The sequence below is a fragment of the Corvus hawaiiensis genome, chromosome 3 (genome assembly GCF_020740725.1).
Source record: "Corvus hawaiiensis isolate bCorHaw1 chromosome 3, bCorHaw1.pri.cur, whole genome shotgun sequence".
Lineage (NCBI taxonomy): Eukaryota > Metazoa > Chordata > Aves > Passeriformes > Corvidae > Corvus > Corvus hawaiiensis.
Genome location: NC_063215.1, coordinates 80,624,200 through 80,645,986, shown reverse-complemented (window position 1 = coordinate 80,645,986; position 21,787 = coordinate 80,624,200). Strand labels below are relative to the sequence as shown.

General features: G+C 46.3%; 1 protein-coding gene across 5 annotated transcripts in view; it reads left to right on the top strand.

The window, feature by feature from the left end:
* Positions 1-21,787, top strand: part of TJAP1 (tight junction associated protein 1) — a 40,445-nt gene that overhangs the window by 11,953 nt on the left and 6,705 nt on the right. The window contains exons 1-8 of one of the 5 annotated variants that reach the window (XM_048298282.1): positions 3,486-3,549; positions 11,185-11,279; positions 13,354-13,407; positions 15,485-16,969; positions 18,704-18,732; positions 19,406-19,567; positions 20,176-20,242; positions 20,712-20,741. In XM_048298282.1, the coding sequence (XP_048154239.1) occupies positions 15,518-16,969; positions 18,704-18,732; positions 19,406-19,567; positions 20,176-20,242; positions 20,712-20,741 (1,740 nt within the window). In that variant the 5' untranslated portion in view covers positions 3,486-3,549; positions 11,185-11,279; positions 13,354-13,407; positions 15,485-15,517. Of the gene's footprint in view, positions 1-3,485; positions 3,550-11,184; positions 11,280-13,353; positions 13,408-15,484; positions 16,970-18,703; positions 18,733-19,405; positions 19,568-20,175; positions 20,243-20,711; positions 20,742-21,787 lie in introns of those variants that run through there. The other 4 variants (XM_048298281.1, XM_048298284.1, XM_048298283.1 and 1 more) reach the window with 4 other exon arrangements.

Genomic DNA, 21,787 nt, shown 5'->3' with positions numbered 1-21,787 from the left:
CTTTGCAGTTTCCCTTTTGGTAATTTCTAGTAGCCTGGAATTCTGTGACCTGCCAGTCATTTCTATATTAAAGTTAACCTTCTGTAGAAGACCTCCCTACTGCCATCCTTAGGCAGTAGCGGGAGTGAAAGAATTTGCTCTCAGAAGTTCTCTGGCTTTAAAGCTTAGTTTTTGCTTTTTAGCTGTCGCCACACTCTCTGCATGAGTCACTGCAGAGCTCACATTACCATGAGCAGGTCCATGCCACCCTCTCTTCAGAAGTTTGTATCACTTTTCAAAGCAGGATCTCAATGATAGGTGATTAAGGGAAAGTTACTTGTTCCAAGACTCTTAGAATTGTGAAACATTTGGAAATTGTTCACGTTGGGTGCTCTTCTCTTTTGATTTCATGTAATCTTTGCATTTTATTTCAAACTAGTTGCCACCAACTCCACACGTGACTGTTAGGGCTTGGATGCTGAGAAAGTGTGTTGCCTGAATCTTCATTTTCCTTCCTCTGTTCTGTAGTGGCAGACTGGACAATATGCCCTGCAGCAACAGGAGGTGGTAACAAAATATAAGTAAGTCTAAAATCGGATTGTGTGGCTGGTTACTGATAGAACATTTGTGTATAATCACTGTCGTACTGGGTGTTTCAGCTTTGTCATGCGATATGAGCTACGGCTGCAAAGATGGAGGTCTTGTTTTGGATTACATGCTGCTTCTGCTGACACTTTCCAGTTGCCAGGAAAGGAGTGAGGGAATAAAAATGAAGTGGATGTGACATTGGCCAAGGAGGAAGTAGGGCTGATTATTGGCCTTTTTGCAACCTGTCAGTGAGTTTTGATATGTTGTGGAGAGAGAGTCACTTACTCCTTGGTTCAGCTTTCCTGCTGGTCTTCAAGGCTGTAGGAATCCAGACCTCTGTGCTCCTGTATCCAGTCCCAACCACCTCTGACCGGGGAATGTGTTCCTCTGTCTAGAGCTGTAACCCTCCCAAGTGGCTAGATCTCCCCCTGGTGGACCAGAGAGCAGGAGGCACGGCTACGGCTGGACGGTAAAATTGGGAGTTGGTCTGATCCTGGGGCACCTTGAGCCAGCAGCAGATGTGGTGTTTGTCCAGTTGAGACATTCCTTAGTCCAGAGTCACAGACTCAGCAGAGCCGAGCTCGTGCAGCTGCATGAAGCTGAAGGCGTGAGTGAACAGCTCACTGTCAGTACTGAGCAAACACCTTGTCTTTGCAACATCTGCCTGGCTATATGCTGGCATTCCTCCACAGTCTTTGCTCTTAGATGAGCAGTGAGCTACTAGCTCTTTGAGTTGTTGTCTGACACTTGACAAAAAAAAAAAAAAAAGGGTACCTGGAATGTGGTGGCTTGCTTTCTTTAAGATACCTGGGGTTTATTAGCCCTCAGTTAGAGCCCCTTTGAGGACAGGTGACTTCACTGGTAGCTCGACTATCTCGCATTCCCTCCTTGCTCTCTGAAGAGCTGCATAGGGTTTACTTACGGGGGATCTACAGGAGGGAGCCCTGTATAGGGGAAGAGCTTCTGTATTTAATTTAGCATTACTAAAAAGGAGTGTTTTTTCTCAACCTTAGAATAATTAATGGACTTATGCTATCCCAAAGGACAACAGTGGTAAAGGCATTTCAGTTTTACAAGAGCAGTGCCAGGCAGGGGATGTAAAGTAGTCTGGAGAAGCTGACCTTGTGGTAAAACTGAAGTGATGGGCCTTTGCTGCAAATGCCCCTTGAGACAATTGATGCTCATAATTAGCTCCAGCTGAAGAACAGCACTGGTGCTAGCAATGATAACAGATGTGGAAGGAGGTAGCTGATGAGAGTTCTCGCCGACTCATCTGCCACGAAGAGCAGTTGTGTCTGAGGGAAGAGCTGAAGCAACCCAGCTTGGTCACAAGTGGGGCATCTGTGGTTATCCCTCTCCAAGGGAGGAAGGTGAATCTAGGAGGTACAATGCAGCATGTACAGAAGGACAAGCAGTGCAGCCCATGACTGCTGGTGACAGGCAGCCTCCTTGTGCAGGGCAGGGGGTGGAAGAGTGGGTCCCGTCTGCTGTGGCTGGGATCCTGCTGTTAAAAGGACTGACTGGAGCCCAGGGGAGGGGGGAGAGAGGAGCCGTAGTCAATTGCGTGCTTTACGCAGGTCATCAGTGAAAGATAGATGGGTGGATCTATTTGTTTTTCCTAAGCTGGATTAAGCCATGTTATATTTCTGTGACTGAACTCAAAATAAAATCTCTCAGTAGTTCAATGGTGCTGAAGACTAAGAGAACCATGAAAAAAACCCCAGGCAAAACAAAAAAACCCAAACCAAGCAAATGAGGCAAACTGAGGCAGATTAACTACAAAAAAGAGAGAAGGTGCTCTATGCTGCTTCAGGAGCCATGCTGCTGAATTGTTTACAGAGTTGAGACAAGTTTTGTGCCTGTTCTGCCCCTGGCTCGGGCTCTGAATCTAGGCCAAAAGCATGGTTTTGAAAGCCATCTCCGTGTTCTGCCTTTGTGGTCTATTGAAATGACTACTGCCGGTGTGTACAGGAGTGGATGCTCTAACACTCTGTATCGTGCCTGGGTGCAGAGGCTGACTGGAAGTCAATGAGGAATACTTGATGTAGCCTCCTAAGGAGCCAGTGGCTGTGACATGGGTTAATTGGGAGATGTCTCTGCCTGGTAGGAATCCTCCTTTGCAAAGGAGTCAGTAGGAACACCACTTGTATCCTCTGGGAAGGGAAAGTGGCAGGATATAATCAGCTTTAGGAAAAGGCTGTGGTCACCCCTTTTCTCTTTCATCCCTTTACCTGGATAGTTTTATTCCTCAAACTCCCCTTTGCTTCTCTCAGTGCCACTCTGCTTTTCCCTGCCACTTAGAGCAAGTTATTGCTCATTGTAGGTGAAGTAAGGTTCAGGCAGCTTGGTTGAAGAACACCCCACTGGTATCCTCACACAACTCTGGTGTCACTAGTTTTACTTCATTGTGCTGACTGCTGTATGTATTCAGTGCCGTAGAGATCATAAAATATTTCTGTGCTAGATCTTCTCTGATGAATAGTACAGAAGATGTCTCAAGTTTCCATGGCAATGCTTCTGAATGTGCTTCTGTCACCAAAGAAAGAGGGACTTTCTGTTGATTAAGATTTGAGGGTTTTGTCTGAGATTGTGGTGAAACTGCATGTTGGTTGTTTGCCTGCCTATGGATGTGCCTCTGACTGATAGATAATCTGGAGAAAGAGGAAGCTGACATTTGGCTAATGGCAGAGACGGCCTGTGTCGTGCAACTACAGCTGGACCCCTGGACATGCTTAACTGTTCAGCTACAGATGCAGCTGCACAATCGCCCAACAGTTAAGCCTGTACCATTCTCTGCCTCTCATATCTGACCATCTGCTAGGGAAAAGCTAATTAAACCAAAACGATTCTTGCTGGGATTAAATCCCAGCAGCAGAAAAAATTGAGTATAGTACAAATATTGTTCTCCTACTACTGGATCAGCGTTGCTGCTTTATTTGTTCTTATAAAGAATTGCAGGCTATTCAGCTCAGTTGCTGTCAGGTAGGTGTTTAGCTCATGCACACTTTCCTTTCTCTTTTCTATCCCAGATCATTCTTGTCTTAGGTGCAAGAAATAAGACTGTCTTGCTGAATTTTTGTGCAGTTCCTTTCTTATGACAGCTGAGTCTGTTTTTCTTTAACTTGCAATTTGATGCAAAACCAGTGCACAAAGCTGTTTTTTTTCTCCTAGTGCCTCGATTTCTCTGCTTATGGAATGGAAATTGTTCCTACCTTCTTCTTTGCATGTATTTATGGTGAGAATGAATCCTAGAGTTGGTGCAGGGCCACGTAACTTTATAGTTGCACCAGTGTGAATCTGAGACTTAAGACCAAACAGTTTATTGCAAAAATATATCTGCAGCCATTTGAGAGTTGAAGGTTAAATCTTATAAAACAGAAAATGTGGAAGTGTGGTGCCCTTAGCAACCAAACTCTTGTGTACCTACAATCTTTGATGCCACGTGATCTGGGCTTCAAAACAGCTCTTTCAAAAAAAAAAAAAAAGAAGAACTTACAACTCAGGTTGATTTCAGGGCTGCTGTGGGTACTCAAGTGACAGCTCACCACTCTATTCAGAGTTGTGGCAGAGTTTCTGAAGGCCAATGAGGGATTTAGTTCTCTTTAAGGGGCTCTGAGAGGATTCTTGTTATTGTCTTTCTGTGCTGGACTTGGAAAACGCACTGAAGAGGAAGTTAGTTCTGCACATGGTAGCTCAGAGGCAACAGTAGAAGGTGGCCCTGAGGAGAGAGAAATGGTTGTGTTGCTGGTATGGATATGAGGAAGACTAGTAAGCTTGAAGAGACACAATTGAGAAAGCAGGTAGAGATGAAAGACTGCCAAGAGAATGAAGATAAATGTAATCTTGATATTGAGGAGGAAGAGTTTGAATAGTTTTTAATGAGGAATGGAAAGAACACCACTAATTTTAGAATTTTTGAAATTTAATTTTGACTAATATGTTTTGTGGGGAAATGCTGTGGGTTTGTAGCATGTTAGCTCTGTGACCTAGGACTTGGTTTGTGTATGTGCTTACCCCACAGTTAACAGGAGAACGTATTTTGGTAGAAGAGGGTCAGTAGTAAGACTGTGCCTGGGGGCAGTTAGATAACATGCTCTAACTCCACACTCCAGTTTGCTCAGATAAACTGTTGGTGAGCCATACCCTTAGGAATGAACAAGTGGGGAACATTGTCTTCCCGGAACTGCTCCAGGTATGTTGGACATCAGCAAGCAAAAGCTGTGTGGGTATATGGAAAACAGTGTACAGTGCGAGTATTTGTGATCACCCTTTCCATCCTGCCTGGGGAAAGTACAGAAAATGTTAAGCTGTGCTGGTCTGAGCATTGTTATGATGTTTATTTGGCATAGGATTAATAAACCTTTCAGAACATACAAATGTCAATACCTTTAGTAACTTAATATACCTTGTGTAGTGTAGTTAGCTTATTTTGGTTCTGAGAGAGGCTGCATTTTTGTGGGTTTGGGTTTTTTTGGAAGGAAAAAAGCCAAACCAAACACCAAACCCAGCAAAACCTTCTCTGGAAGTAGAAAAGTGCAAAATAGGGTTAACTTCAATAACGGTAAGGATTTTACCATTTCAGGGAAGTTGTACTGATTTAACTTAATCAGATTAGAGACAGCTGTGATTATATTAGTGAAGCATTCATGTATAGGCATCTTAATTTAGTTTGTGTCTTGTATCTATCTATTTAACTTAAGATGTAAAGTGCTCTTAAACTGAATTAAGAACATTTGCCCAGAAGCGTTATACTGCTTTTTATTATTTTCGAAGTCAATTTAATTTAATACAGTGTATATGTAGACAAGACCTTTGGGAAAAAGCTGATCCTTTTTATTACTTGCTGAACAGTCTGTCATGTTTGGCTGCAGCCATGTGATCATAGAATGAAAGGGCCTGTTGTGGTGCATGTTGGTGGAGGATGGGCAAACTGATCATTGTGAGCCTTTGTACAACTTGGTCATTCTTAGCCACAGCGTTCAATTAAAGTAGGTTGATCCTCGTTGTAAATGAGGCTTTTTCCTGTCTAGAACAGATGTGAGACCCCTGTAATGTTATTTTAGGTTTCCTCCTCAGCCTACCAATAAAAGTGCCTGCAGAGGTGGTTAATGTCCTGTTTAGGCAGCAAAAGCAACATCTTAAAACTTGGCACAAATGTTTAATGTTAAAAAAAAAATCAGATGGCTGAGCAGGTTTGAGCTGGATTTTGCTGCTTTTCTTCATCCATAGATTGAAATAAATGTCATGCAATTTTGCTGCTGTTTCCTTCCTGGTCTGTGTCTCCCAACAGTATGTGCCACCTGCTATATATGGTGACTTACACATGCAAAACTCACGGCCAAGAAATAAGTTAGTACTGCAGATGTCAATTCTCTTTCTGGTTGAAAAGGATAAATCTAGTCAATACATCTTGTTTTCTACTTGCTGGTAAAGGCTCTATGGGAACAAAACTGGCACGTGAATTACTCTGCAAGTGTGGTTGTAGTGATAGCATTTCAGAATAAAGCTGACTGCTGTAAACAGCCACTTTATTTTTTGAGGTTTGTTTTTGTCAGCACCTGCAAGCATTAGGGCTGGACTTAGCGCTTGCTCAACATTGCAGATGCTCTGTAAGCTAAGTCACTGTAGCAACTTGTCCATCTGTCCTCTGTAAATAATGCAAATAATGTGCTCTGCTCCATTGTCCCACTGTGTAGATACTGCATAGTGTGTCAGCCATCTGTGCATCACTGAGACTCTCGGACAGAGGGGTTGTTTTGGAGAGTGGATTGTGGCAAGTGTATAGTTGAATGCTTCAGCAATGAAGCATTCTCTAGCATTACTATATCTCTGCTAGGGGGACAGCTCAGTGATATTCAGTCCCTGGCACTGAAGAGATGGAGATTGCAGTTTGCCCAGAACTTCTGAACCAAAGCTTGAAACAAGGGACCGCTGATAATAATTGCTGAGGGTTGTGTGAGACTTAGGGAGTACTTACAGGGGCTGAGAGTCTGACTCTCAGTAGTTGAAAAATTTAAGCTCTTTCTACCTTGTCCTAATTAAATGCCTTTTGATTTTATGCTCTAGGAAGATAATGTATGGTTTTCCCCCTTTTCTTCCCGTCCTACACAGCACAGGATATGACCAAGGTCTGGGAAGGGAATTCCTGCATGTTGATTTTCTACAGAAACCTCCCTCTTTCATTTCTCTTCAAATGTTTGCTTGTTGTAGCCATTCCCTTGCTTGTGTTTGAGAAGGTTTAAGACCATGACTCCCAAATTTCCCTCCTCTGACCTATCAGCTTTATCCAGATACATGTTGTTAGATTATCAAGATTTGCTTTTCTAGTTGGGTCCAGACACTTTCAGAAATTTGTGAGAGTTCTCCTAATCTCCATGAGTTTTTGTCTAATGTTCTGGTATTTCTTTAAATTTCTGAGCAATATACTCCAGAAGTCTTCCTGTGGGACATCTTAAAAGAACAGATAAGAAGATAGAGTGAGGAAGGACATGGAACCCAGGGTGCAAAGATGAAGAGACTCTGAAAGTTTGTAGCCTGAACTACCTTGTGAGAGTTGGAAGGATCACTGAACAAACTAAAGAGATCAAGCTAGCAGGTTCACTGAACAAACTAAACACGCTTCTGGTGTGTCAGCAGTTCTGAATGAGAAGCTGTCACTAGCCCTTGATGTAGCTGTCTGTGCTAAAGGTAACTTGGTAAATGACCTTTTGCTGAGCTGGTTCTTGTGCAATTTCAGGTGTAGCCATTAGAGGTGGTTCTATGCTTTATATGCATTAAAAAGCTGGTGCTCATTTCCTGGTCAAAATCTCCCCTGGGTATTTTTATTCTCCATTAACATTCCTTCTGAGGTTTGAATTCTGGTCCTTTGCTTCCTGTCCTGTTCCTGTTCAGATGTTAATCAGCTGTTGCATTCTATTCCAGTTACGTGTTAGTGATGTTAGCGCTTCTTGGTCAGTGTTGACCAGTCCTGGCTTCTATAAAAGAATTAGGGAAGGTAAGCTACTCTTAACACAGCAGAGAGTAGATACTAAAATGCACACTTAAGGGTGTGGAGTGCAACTGAATTACAGGGAATGAGATCTTTGTATTGTGGAAAGAGAGAATGGGACTGTAAGAAAAGTGTGATTCTGATAATTTTTAAGAGATTTCTGCATGATGCGGTGGATATGACTGATACGTGATATGTCCTGTGGTATTTCCATTCAACAAGAACTATGTATCACTGGAGTCCAGGGATTTCATTTTCACTGGAAATGTGTTAGGTGTTAAGTAGGGCTTGTTACATGGACTGTTGTTCAACAGCTAGCCTGATCCCTTTTTCTTGATAGCTCTTGGAATTGTTCCCATGCAGAGAACAGAGGTTTCTGCCTAACAGTCAAGGTTAATTGGTATGGAAAAGCAGGAATGAGCAATAATCCTCCTGAAACTCGATTTTAATCCAAGAGTCACTATAATGCTATTACTCAGATCTGAATCATGGGCATTAACATACAAGCAGAACTGAGATGTGAGTCTCTGCACTTGGAGCTGTTATCAATTTATTTTAAAATGAGCTTCAGTGTAACCAGCAGCAGAATGGATCTGAACATTCTTTTGAGATGCCTTCTCTGAATGAAAAGATCTCTCTCATTAAATGTTAAAGGGCCCTTTAATAACCTTTCAGTCCTTTTCAATTGTACTTGCACCAGCAGTCTACAAGTCCTGCTTTTAATTTCACACAGCTCATTTTTCTGTCCTGGACAGACATCCCTTGGTGCAGTTATTGCACCGTCCATCTCAGTGGTTAGTTGTCTTGGTCAGGCTTACTGCAGCAGCTTTTCAGGTAGTCTGCCTTGAAACTTTTGAAAGCTAAGGTTTCCTCTATCCATAAGCACAGGAAGGCAACTGGACAAGATTCTCTTGCGTTTGCTTTTCATGAAGGTAGTCAGGAGATATTGATACCTCCTAAAGCAGGATGTGCCAATATCCTGTATTAGATATGCATGCAGAATATAGGTTGGCCCACAGAGAGCAAAAATTCCAGGTTAACTGTGGTGATCAGTTATGTGTCACAAGACATTTGGTTTTCTTACCTTGTGGGTATTGTACTTGCAAGTTTTTAGAGTGTGCTGACTCTGATAGCCACAAAAAAAATATTCTGTAGTGTCGCATTAGAAACAAATGTGATTGTGACTGTGTTATGGAATGTATTTTTTCAGTAAGTTTATCTTTCTGAATAAAAAGCAATGCTAAAGAAATGCTGCTTTTAAGAGGAAAAAGTTGGAAAGGTGATGCAGTACCTGAAATAAGAAACTTTATCTGCATCATAATCACTATTTCTCTTGAGGAAGTGCTGATCCTCAGCACTGGTAAGCAGACTGTTTTATAAGGTCAGAAAAGGCAACACAAGAGAAGATGATGATGAAGAAAAGACTAGAAGTCCTCTGCTTCTTTGCAGGGAATGTTCAGCTATTGCAACCACAAGCAGGCAGAAGTTGTGTGCATCCTAGAACTAAAATTAAGTGTTGGCTACCTCAGACCTCAAGAGACTTGCCAGATATCAGGAAGACACTAGGTGCCTACAAATGTTATCTTTTTTTTTTTTCTCTTGTTCTTTCACTTTTTTCAAAGCATTCCTTTTTGAACTTTTTTTTCTCTGCTAGGGACCTCTTTCTTGTTACTGGAGATGAAGCAATGTTCATGGGTGGTGGTGTGGTTTTGTATGCATGCCAAGTGGCTGTTTGTTCTGTACAGGGCCCACAGAACTGTCTTAAGCAATTCAATGCGAGATGACATCTGTTTCTGGTGTGTGGTAAAGGTTTTGCCTTTCTCTGATCACACAGAGAGCAGAGCTACCTTGCAAGTGGATTTTACACTGAGGGATGCTTTCTGGTAAAACCAGCTAGAGTCAAGCTTGTGTGCTGCCTGTGTAAGCTGCACTCTGTCACTGGGTCATGGTTAATCCCAGCTGGTAACCAAGTACCACACAGCCGCTTGGTCACTCTTCCCTCTGCTCTGAGTGGGATGAGGAGGAGAACTGGAAAAAAGTAAAACTTGTGGGTTGAGATTAGAACAGTTTAATAATTGAAATAAAGTAAAATATAATAATAATTGTAATGGAGAGAGGGAGAGGAATAAAACCCAAGAAAAACAAGTGATGAACAATGCAATTGGTCACCACCCGCTTACCAATGCCCAGCCTGTCCCTGAGCAGCAGTTGGCCATTCCCAGCAACTCCCCCCCGTTTATGTACTGAGCATGATGCCATTAAGTATGGAATATTCCTTTGGTTGGTTTGGGTCAGCTGTCCTGACTATGCCTCCTCCCAGCTTCTTGTGCACCATGGCATGAGAAACTGAAAAGTCCTTGAGTAAGCACTGCGTAGGAACAGCTAAACCATCAGTGTGTTACCAACATAACTCTCATCCCAAATCCAAAACACACCACTGTACCAGCTACCAGAAAGAGAATTAACTCTGTCCCAGCTGTAACCAGGACATGCTGTCCCTGTGAAGAAAAAGTCTGTGTGTGTTTCATCTTTGTGAGGCGGTTGAGGGATCCCCAGCTTTTTGCATGAACAAAGCAAATTGTTAGGTTTACACTGCAGTCTTCTGACCCTTTGTGTATTTGTGTGTGTCTGCCTGGAAGATGTGACTACTGCTTATGCTGATCAGTGTGAGCCTTGTGGCCCTCAATAAGCCATTCCAGTGAAGCTGTAATTGTCAGTGAGTTTAGAAATCAAGACTGGCACAACATTGGATAATAGCTAGAAGACAGTAGAATTGGACCTACTGCAGGTGATAGACTGCTAGGAAGAGGACTGTAAATGTTAAGGAACATTACTGATGAGAGGTGGAAAGGATGGACAAAAGGAACTAGGAGGTTAAGTTTCCTCTTGTATTACAGTGCTAATTAGAATAGCTGAAGAGCTGCCTCCTGCTGTAGCTCCCGGCTAAAATTGAGCTTCTGCAGGATAGTCTTAATGTGGACTTGACAGCAAGCTCCTTCAAAGAGAGGCTTGTGAATAGTGTGATGAGCAGAATTAGTGCCGCCTTCTATTTCTGGATATTACCTATATCCATTTCTGCTTTGGAGCACGAGGTCCATCTGTTCTGCAGAGAGTATCTGCTCCTCTCTGAACAGAGGGGTGGTGAGTTGAACCGCCTTGGGATTCTCACTCTGTGGTAGCAAGCGGTGCTCAGGTGTTGTAGATGAGGAGACCTTTGCTGTCCTGTTCCCTGCAGGGATGTCTGCAAAACTAAGTTGGGCTGGTGTGGCAGAGTCATTGAAGCAGAATGATGGAGACTGGATTCTTGATGTTGGACAGGAATGCAGGTGGGGAAGCAGGGACCCCTGGAGCCATGTAGAAAAAACAGCTGCCTTTCCGAGGTCAGTTACTGGTCTGCACAGACATCCTGCTCAGTTGAGAGATGGTTAAATGACCTTTGCTTTCTGGGATACATTGAAGACATGGAGCTTTTTACCATGGTGACCTGGCATTAGATAGTAGTGCAATGGTACAGCAGTTTGCTGTTGACTTGTGCCCTGGCACTTGGCTATGGGTTGCTCTGAGCATGCCTGGTTGTTTCCATGTTTTGTGCTGATAGGTGACAGCAAGTTTCCTTTCTCATGTTTCAGGAACTGTTGGCCAGATGCTGCTGAATGCTGACAGGGGAAAGCTGATTCGGAGACAAATGACCAGAAATGTTTGGACACGTCGTCACTCGGGATCTGTAAGTCCTTGTTTGAGGGAAAGTTGCCTGGCAGCCCTGTGAGTTTTTGAGTATGGAAATTCTCAGATCATGAGGGTAGATTTCAAATCCTGGTATCTTTTCCAGGTAAGTGGGGCTGAGATGGCAGGTAGCATGGTTGCTGCCTCTAGGGCAGGAAGCAGGAGAGTTCTGTTTGAGCCTGAGAGACAAGGAGGCCTTTGGCATGTTCGTTCTGAGCACAGCTGCAGTGGAAACATGCATGGGTGCAGCTGTTCCTGGAAGCCTCTGTCTGTCTGCCATGTGGCTGGTGGTTATCCCTTGATGCTGAACCAGCTCCTGCTGAGAGTTAATGGAAAAGCAGATTCAAGCTATACTGCCCTGATCCTTCCTGGAGGTGCATGTTCTCCCTTTCTCCCCTCATACTTTACAGTTTGCCCCACAGAGCAGTTAATGCTGTTGTGAAGCTGTTTTTCCCGTGCTAGTTGAGACCCGACTACAGCATTATAGCAAGGAAAGGGGCCAGACAGCTTGTTGGGGCAGGGCCAGCACTGGGGCACCTCTTCAATTTGTTTTGGCAAAGCTTGATTTTGCGTGGTCCTGGTTGCCTGCTTGTTCCATTCACCTTGAATCTGACTCTCCCTGCATGTGTATAACTGCTCCACACCCTGCTCTCCTGTCCCACCTCCCAGGGCTTCGTGCCACTGACAAGGGAAAAGTAGCACAACATCAATAGTGCTTCAGGGAAAGGAAGGTTTTACTGAATTCTCTTTCATGCCAGTGGCGGAATGATGGCAACAAAGCTACTCTCTTACAGCTGACTAACCCAGATTAACCCAATTCTCTTCTTGTAGTGAGGGGTACATGTTGTGGTTTGATTTCAGCTGCCAACTAAGCATCAACAGCTGTTGGCTCACTTCTCACCCCTCAGTGGAATGGGGAGAGATTTGGGAAAAAAGTAAAATTTTGTTGGTTGAGATACAGACAGTTTAATGGGACAGAAAAGGAAGGGCTAATAATAAAAGTATTAGAATGTACAAAGCAAGGGATGCACAGTGCAATTGCTCACCACCTGCTAACCAATGCCCAGCTAATTCCTGAGCAGTGGTCCCTGGCCAGCTTTCCCCCTAGTTTATGTATTGACCATAATGCCATATGCTATGGAATATCCCTTTGGACAGTGGGGGTCAGCTGTCCTGGCATGTCCCCTCTCAGCTTCTTGTGCCACTCAGCCTACTCCCTGATAGGGTGAAAAGCTGAAAAATCTTTGCCTTTGTGTAAACACTGCTTAGCAACATCTAAAACACCAGTGTGTTATCAACATTATTCTCATCCCGAATCCAAAGCACAGCACTTACTAGCTACTAGGAAGAAAATTAACTCTATCCCAGACAACCCGTAAAATACCCCAGGCTTTGACCAGAGAGGAAAGTTATTTCTGAACCTGTTTTGTATCCGTGGTTGGCTGGATATTTTACAGAGGCCTGTCAACAGCAAGGTAGAGTATGATATGCTGCTTGATGGAAATCAGAGGGTAGCTTACCTTCCTCCCTTGTGGAGGTGTTGGGTTATCACAGCTCTAGGCACAAATGTTTTGGCTCAAACAAGAGCCTGATAATTGCCAGCTCATTTGTGGGTGAAAAGCACTGACTTAAAAGGATGAGTGAGATAATTGTTAGCATCACCAAGCTTCTGTACTGAGGGCTTCACAGTTAGCATCCCTCTGCAGTGGCAGGGAAGATTAGCTGGGAGGGTCCTATTCTAAAGGAGGTTTGTTTAGTCCTCCCTGGAACCAATGTTGCTTTGAAGCCATTGATTCATGAATTTTGAGTTTATGTGATTCCAGCTGCCTGAGTGCCTTGAACATTTCCTTGCCATGTGCCTTTCCGGCTCTTGCTGGGCTATGTGGCCAGCTATTTCTAAGTTCATTTCCTTTACTTTCAGAAGATCTGATGTAGGTTGAGGTGGGTGCCTGGAATGAGGTGGCCATTCCAGTTGTCCTTGGTTATAAATATTCCCTATGCATTACGTACTTATGGGATGAGATTTCAAGCTGGCTGTTTTGGTGGATGCTAAGCTATTTGTTTCTCTTCTTCAGGTCATCTCTGTGAGTGTCCTAGCTTCATGAGGCTTCGAATTTGAGCCCAGGCTGGTAAGTGCTCATGTCCTTATGAACTAGAGTAATGATTGTGATTTCAGCTGGGCATATCTTCATGCACATCTCCTGTCCTTTGCCTGGCAGAATTGACAGAAGAGTCTCTTAGACCACCTGTTTGATAGTGGGCCATTTACAAACCTGCTTTGGGTCAGGTTTTCAGCCTTTCTCTCTGAAAAAGGAGAAATGTCTTCCCAGCAAATGAGACCTATCTGTTTTGCTTAGGGATGCAGTGCAATGTGTATTCAGTATCATGGATGTAATTTTTCTAAAATATTAGAGATTTCTTCACCTACTTCAGTCTTTTTAGGAGAAGGGACCTTGAGGAAATGACTGCAGCAAGGGAAAGTTCCCAGCATTCTGATGGGGGAGATTTACATGTTAGTCCTAGGAAGTTGTTCGTGTTTGTGGAAAGGTGCAAGAAACCTTTGTGAGCTTGTGTTTGTAGCAGAGTGAAGGACAGTTTGCAAATGTACCTGTGAAGTGTAAAGCCTATTATGTCTTGGGACCACTCTGTGCTTGGTGCTGACACCTCCCACTTGCCAGTTCTCTCAGGGGACTCAGTCTAGGTGTCAAAAGAGGCAGCTACATGAGAGTGGATAAGAATTGGAGAGAACTCCTGGGGTGCCATTCAGGCTCTTACCATGTAAAATGTCACTGTCCAACACACAAAGCAAGTGAAGTCTGCTGGGTCACGGGCCCAGTGGTAGCTGTCAGCTGCAGCTGTGTAAATGGGAGTTGTGTGGCCCTGCTTGTAGAAGTGGGGAGAGAGCATGGTTTGAGAGAACACAGGTCCTGCACTTTGAAGTGCTGCAGGTCAGGTGCTGAGGATTGCAGAGATGCTAGGCTTGCTGAGTATAAGGGTCCTGCAAGGGCAAGGAGAATGAGAACTGGGCACTTAATCCAAATACAGGACAACTATCAATGATGCATATGTTGTCACTGAGGAAAGTCTGGTATTGGGCTCTGCAGCACCTGCTTAGTATCTCCAAGACTTCTTGTCTTGTGTACAACAGGCTGTTGACATTCTGGCTGCTTGTGGGGAAGTCTTCCTGCCCTCCACTGCAGACTCAAAAGATGGAAAGGAGGGCGTTTCTTCCATGTGTACAAGACAGCTGCTTTTCTTCTACCCTATTTTTTGCTCTTGTACTGCTCCTGCAGCAGGAAGAATCCCAGCATGGGTAGGATGAAGGAACTAATCTTTCCACTAGTGGTACAGCTGCATTTCTACTTATTGTACACTTATTCACTCTAAGGGTGGTGAGGTACCGGAACAGGTTGCCCAGAGACTCTTCATCCCTGGAGGTTCAAGGCCAGGCTGGATGTGGCTCTGAGCAACCTGGTCTAGTGGAAGGTGGCCCTGCCCATGGCAGAGGGGTTGGAATGAGATGATCTTTAAGGTCCCTTCCAACACAAACTATTCCATGATTCTATGTTACAAAACCTGGCCTTAGGTACCAACATCAGTGACAGTGCTCCCTAATTTGATGCCACCTGTGATTTGGGGGTTGTCTTTGTCTTTTTTGCCAGAGTTATCAGTTCTCCTGACAAGTCTCCCATGGTCTGCTGCGCCAGGGTCCCAGTGTAAGCCAAAAAGTTCTGGGCTCTTTAATGGCTGAAGTCTCCTCCCACATAGTCCTTCCTGACAGTGACAGGACATGATCAATAACTCCTGCTCCAGCTGTCACTGCTGCCTGTAAAGCTTGCAGTTTCCATATTGAAAAAGGCCTTTCCTAAAGAGCCTAATCAATATGCTGCTGTGAGGTCTGTTCTCATTTGCTATATATAATCTGGACACACACAACTACGTGAGTGAGCGTGTGTAGAGGGGGGAGAGGATGTGCCAGCCCTCTGCTCTCACTGGCTGGGAGAAGGACACAGCTACCTCTTACTTTGCTCCCTCTCTTGCAGCTGCTGCTCAAGGCTTGTGGCTACATCCTTTCCCTGCTCTATTAGCACTCTGCATGGGGACCTGCTCTGGGACTCCAGGGGAGCTGAATTCCTGCTGGGTCACTTCTAGGGTTCAATGGAGCAGCCGTGACTCTGTCTTCTGTACACTTTCTGCTGTTGGTAGGTAACCCGCTTTCGGAGCCACGCAGGTGGGAGGATGTCGAGCACAGCCCCGTCAAAGAAGCCTTACCGCAAGGCGCCCCCGCAGCATCGCGAAATCCGACATGAGGTACCCATCATTCGTGACGACCAGGATGGAGTGATCTTGGCTGAGCAGAGTCAGGTAACAACTTGCCGGGTGACAAAGGGCTTAACACCATTGCACCAGCAAACAGGGTTTAGTTACACCGAGGCAGGCCAGCTCGAGCAGGCAGAGGGGTTTGAGGTTTGCAACCTGAACTTCTCCTCATCGTGGTCCCTGGAGTCCAGCAGTGAGAAGGAAGTGGCAGGGTGCAGAGCAGAGTTGAACATCAAGAGCCAGACTGTCTCACCAGCACTTCCACGTGGTGGGAAGATGGGGCAGCGAAGTGGGAAGCAGTGCTCAAACCGCAGTCGTGGGCACCACAGCAAATTTGTGAGCCGTAGCATGGAGACAGTTCTGGTGTCTGGAGATGAAAGACACCATCCCACTTGCTCTTTCAAGAGCAGAAGCCTGGAACGCTCACTTATATTTAAAGAGCCTCCCGAAGTCCTGACACCGAGGAAGTTTCGTGTCTCTTCTACACACCTGCCTCTCAAAGGGATCTTGAAGCAGACCAACATGACAGGCTCATGCCCTGAGAGCTTATGCAAGTCCCGCTCAGTAGAGACACTTTGCCGTGGTCGTGGTTCACGCAAGTACAGTGATCCTCAGCTCTGCCTCAGCCCTAGGGAGAAGCGCTCCCTGGAGCACAGCAGCAGCAGGGCCGCTGACTCTGTCAAGCGCAGGGAGAAGATCACAGAGGAAAAACTGAAGTTCTCCAAATTCCTGGATGAGATTACCCAGCGGGTGCTGAGTCCCAACCGCTTGCGCTCACTGGGAGAGACCAGGGGAGCAGAACAAGACCAGAACTCTCCCCTTTTCCCCAGAAGCTCTGTGCCAGCAGGCCAAGGGGAAGGTCGTCTGAAAGGGGTCAAAACCAAGCATGCAACTGAAAGATCCCCCTGCCCAAGCAGAAGAAAAGCAGAAAAGAAAAGTGAGGGGCTGGGAATGGCTTCGGGCCAGAGAAAGTATGCTGAGGAAGCTGAGAGAGTTTCCAGACTAAGAAAGAAACCTGTCCTTGGGAGGAAGGACAGTAAGGGAAAACTTTCCTTGGAGAGAAGGGTAGTAGATCTGTGTCAGTATGAGCCGCAGCAGCTGGCAGACCTGGGGCTGGCAGGGACATCCTCTGGGCAGCAGCATTCACTGTCTTCATGGAAAAGCAGTGCAGAGGGCAGAAGGGATGAAAGCAGTCCCTGTTCACAGCTTTTACAGCCACACCATCAGTGTGCTAAGCTTGGGCAGAAGCGTGCAGTGGAGCCGAACTACCCAGAGAAAGGATCCTGCTCCACTCCAACATGCTGGAGTCGGGAGGAGGGACCTCCTATCCCATCTAGATCCTCCCCTTCCTTCAACCTGGCACTAAACAAGGTAGGTGCCAGGGTCACCAACTTGCAGGCAGGGCTCTCTCAAAGGCCAAACCCCTACCTGGATGTCATCTAGTCTGTAATGCCAGGGCAGAGAGCGAGAGCAGGCCCCCAGACCTCATGTTGTGGGTGCTTAATCACCAGAAGGTGCTCTCTTGTGGGTGCCACTCATGGCTGTGCTACAGGTTGGGTTACTCCAGGGAGTAACCAGCTTCCCTTTGGCCCAGGACTTAAGGAAGGTAGAAACTGGTGCTGTTCTCCCCACTGCAGACTTCCCAGGTGTTTGCTGGTTGGATGCCCTTCAGGCTGCTGGGCAGTAGGTGTGTGCTGGAGGGAGGCAGCTCTGTTGTCAGGAGGTGCTGGGATGTTCCTGGTGCTTTGTGTATGCCCTGTGCCTGGCTGTCTTGGGGTACTGGGTGTTTGTGTGATGGCTGTTTCAGGTTCTTTAAGCTTTCTCCTCTTTTCTCTAGCCTGCTTTGAGGCAATGCCATTACCTTGTATTAATAAGAATCACATTATCCCCTTTGCCTGGTCACTATCATCTGCTGTTTGTGTATTTGTGAGGGCAGGGGAGGCAGTTGCTGGATAATTCCATGTGAATTAACTGATTGCCATGTGGAGTGAGGAGGTAAGAAAAGAATGGATTGATGCTTTGCCTTTAGGAACAGGATGGTGTCTGCAGGTGGTAAAGACCATTGTTTTAAAGTGTGAATTAATGAAGGAAGCAGCCCCTGATGTCTTAAGGCCAGAACTGAGATGGTGTACCTTATGGAATTGTTAGCAGCTCAATGGCTGTCTGACCTGGTCTCTCAGCCCAGGGCTGACTGTGACCCATAATGGACTCTCTAAAGTGTGGCAGCACTTGGGTTTGTGAAATGCTGTTGGTATGAAGCACCAAAAATCATCCATGGGCGGTTTGGGCTTTGTGAGAGTGGTCCGAGTCTTGGGCTTTCACAGAAAATACGGTTGTTTCTAGTGCTAGTTAAATATCTCCCAGCCATCTTGTCAGGCAGCAACCATCTCATGGGTTAGCACAGGGAGTGCAAAGGAAGTGAAAATACCTGAACTGTATGCTCTGTCTGCTCCCTGTGTCCTTGTTCTGCAGGGCCCTGCTCCAGCCATCTCTGGGGATCTTGCCCATAACATTTTCTTTTACAGGCTTTTCTGACCTTTTGTGTTTCTTCTGCTATCCTAGAATAGTTACAGTGGCTGGTTTCAGGTCTGCAGAAAGAAACCTTTTTCATGGCACAATCTGGGTGGTATAATTGGTAGCCATAATTTTCAGGTCCCAAATGATTGTGTCTCGTGCTTTTTGTGGGGCTTCAGGAGCCTCACAAGTGATTGCTGCGGTGACAAGTGAATCCTGTGTATGCTGGCCTGTGAGATTCCTGCTGCCCACCAGCTGTGGATGTGGAGGAAGCTGAAACACCAGCTAAGGTGGTGATGTTACAAGAGATGCTGAGATTGCTCCATGGGGAGGGTAAAGTTACCTAACTCGTGTGGTGGATTCTGGTCCAGCTCTTCTACCCTGAACCAGGACACACAGTGTGTTTTGGTATCAGATAGCTGAGCAGTGTGTACAGATCCTTGTAGCTCTAAGCTTGCCTGGTATGAACTGTCAGAGCAGGGGAGGAAGAGTCACAGCTAGGGTCTAGCAACCAAAACTGCCTTTTAGGACAGTGTGAGAGACCAACTCCTCCTCTAAAAGAATCTCACAGCTGTTTTCTTCCCTGTGCAGGAACCCTTGACGGATGCAGAAAGGATGAAGTAAGTGTCCTGCTCCCCCTTTATGCCTGTCATACTGCAACTGTGTAGGTTCTGATTACTCACATCCTGCCTGTGCCACCTGCACAGTGAAGCTGACTGGCCCTGCAGGCTCCTCTCAGGTCTTCAGTCGTCCTGGGGCTGTGTGGGCAGATCTTTGGTCTGTGCCTTGCATGTCCCGCCCACTGGAGGAGGAGGGAACATAGACCACCCCCCCCCCCCCCCCCCCCCGTACAGGTGCAGGCAGAGGAGTTGGTGGGTGTGAAAAAAAGCAGGTGAAGTCTTTAATACAGGTGGAGAGAGGATTTTTCCTTTCTGTTCTTCTAACCTGGACTGGGATAAATTATTGATTGGTTTTCATTCATCGGTGAGAGACACTGGAGCTGTGCAGCTCATCTGTCTTTATGCAAGCACTGTAACCCGAGAGGGAGCTGGGAGCCATGGCTGGCCAGCTGGCATGTGCTTCTTTGCCCCTGCTCCAAGCGTGTTTGTCTGTCTGTCTTGACCGAGATGTACCTCTTGCGTCATGTGTTGAAGTCTCCTGTCAGTTCAGTTCCTGACTTCCTGGGGCCCCTCTGAGGGCTCTTGGGCCCTAGTGCAGGGCAGCGGGGTGGGGGTGCTGGTGTGGAATACCCCTTGTGCATTCAGTGCTACCTTGTTCCTGTTCCTGCCCCAGGCTACTGCAGCACGAGAATGAGGAGCTTCGTCGACGGCTGACATATGTGACTAACAAAATGGAGGCAATGGAGAGGGAACTGGAGTCAGGTCAGGACTACCTGGAGATGGAACTGGGTCAGAACCGTGAGGAGCTGGAGAAGTTCAAGGACAAATTCCGTAGGTATGAAAATGAGAGGGGTAGAGTTAGAGAGATCCCTCACACCAAAGGCTCCCTCAGCTGGCATGAGCAGGCTGTGCCCTGTTGCGCAAATCAAAGGCATGCTGCATCCTTGATAAGGCGCACCTCCAGACTCTAGGGGAGATAAAGGCTCTGCAGCCATTATTTCTTCCCGAGTACAGTGTAGGAATGCTGCCAGCATGAAAGGCTGATGACAGGGAATTCTTCATCTGTTGGATGTAAGCATGTGTGCAAAAAAAGCCACTGGTGGCTGCAAGAAAATACATCATTGCTTTACCTGAAAAGTACCTCAGTTAAAAATCAGTGCCAGTCACTGGTCATGTGCTTAGACATGCCGTAGCTCAGAGGAGTCCTCCAAAGTCATCTACATCCTCTCCTGCAGGATCCTTTCACCCAGCCAGCCTCATCTTGCCTCCAGTAACTTGGGGTCTGAAAGCCATCGTGTCAGAGGTGAGGCATAGTTAGTATGCCTGGTTGTCTTAGTAGCAGTCTTTCTGAGTTCTGGATATGATGGTTTTCTTGGCACCTATGAAGACAACTTGAGTAGGTGCCTGAGATCCATTCCCAAGCATACAATCGTGTTTCTGTAGGTTGCAGAACAGCTACACTGCTTCCCAGAGAACCAACCAAGACCTGGAGGAGAAGCTGCATGCCCTGGTGAGTGCCCTATTAAGTCACTACAGAGATGAGGTAGAAGAGACCAGTGTGTGTTAGAAGCAGATGGGGGAAGGGGCCCTGTCTTTACCCAGCAGATGTGGCAGTGGGTGAAGGGTGAGATTCTGGGCATGACCATCTACTCCCCATTCTGGCTGGTGTCATGAGCGGTTTTCTTGATTTACTGAGCCCCTCCTTGGTCACATATGAGAGCTTTGGTTCCTCACAACATAATTGCATGGTATTCCGTCATGTTGCTTCAGTCCCTCTCAAAATGCCAGGGATGTGTCAGCCAGTCTTGGGGTGGTCATCCTGGGAGGATGGGGGCTGTCAGAGCAGCGCCAATATGCGTGTATGTCTGTTGTGTGCATTCATAACACTCATGGCTGTTTCTTTTCTCTCCCTCCCCCTCTCTTTCTCTTTCTCCTCCCCACGCTGCCGCTGGCACACTCTGGGCGCACTCACCTCTCAGGCCTCTCTCAGCCAAAGCTGGATTTTTGCAGTTGCGTCTTTTCGTTTGTGTGTTTTTCCTTTTTCCTCTTTACGTGTCTCAGCCTGTTGTTCTCATTGTCAGTCCCACATACACCATCTCAGATGGAGGGGCCCCAGCCCTCGTCCAGCCAAGGGCTCACCTGGTATCCAGCAGCTGCCCGCAGATGCAGCAGGTCCTAGCTTGCAGGGCTCCATCTTAAGAGTGTTTGACTCTGAGCCAGCTGGAGCATGGCGTGTTGGGAAGTGGTGCCCATAAGCTGCAGCACCGCACAAGATGTGGATGGCTGTGAGCCTCGTTTGCTCCCTTTCCTTCCCCTTCTGATCTGTGAGCAGGCAAGTCAAATAGCTGAGGTGCTGATTGCCCAGGGTGAGATTTCTTTGGTCCTAGAAGTGGAATTTCTTGGGTTAATATTCATTGCCAATTATTCATTGTGCTGGTGCCTGAAGAGACCGTATACTGGGGAAGTACTGGCTCTCCATCCCCTTGCCTGTCTCTGTGCTGTACCTGTGACACACAGTTGGCCCTGGTGGTCACAGCCTCGCAACACCCTTGGGCAGTTTGGAAGAACTTCTTGAGAAAGCAATAGCTTAGTTGTTCTGAGTTGTCCCTCTTTGCTGTTACATCTGGGTCTCTATCAGCCCTGCACCTGAACTGTTAGGGAGTCTAAAGAGGCAAGATTGCCTGCTTTAGAGAGGACATTAGCTGAGCTTCAAATGAAGCTACAGGTCCTTTTACTTTCTAGAGCAAGGCTTAAACTCTTTCAAGATGGTGCCTTCCCCCTTTTGTCCATTCAGTATTGACTGCTGGATCTTTTCAGGCAGTATTCTTGTTTCGGTTTCCCCAGGAAAGAGGGCTCACAAGCTCAGAGGTCTTTTCTACCAGTGGCAGGTTGGGACTGATCACTCAAAACCACTAGCTTTTTATGAGGCACCATGGGAACCAGGGGCAGAGAGGAGACATGCTGGTGCTGCAAGAGATACTGCATTAAGGAGGTTCAAACTCAACCTGTTGTCTCTGTAGCTAGCAGAGTGGCTGGTCCTCTTTGGCTTTTGGAA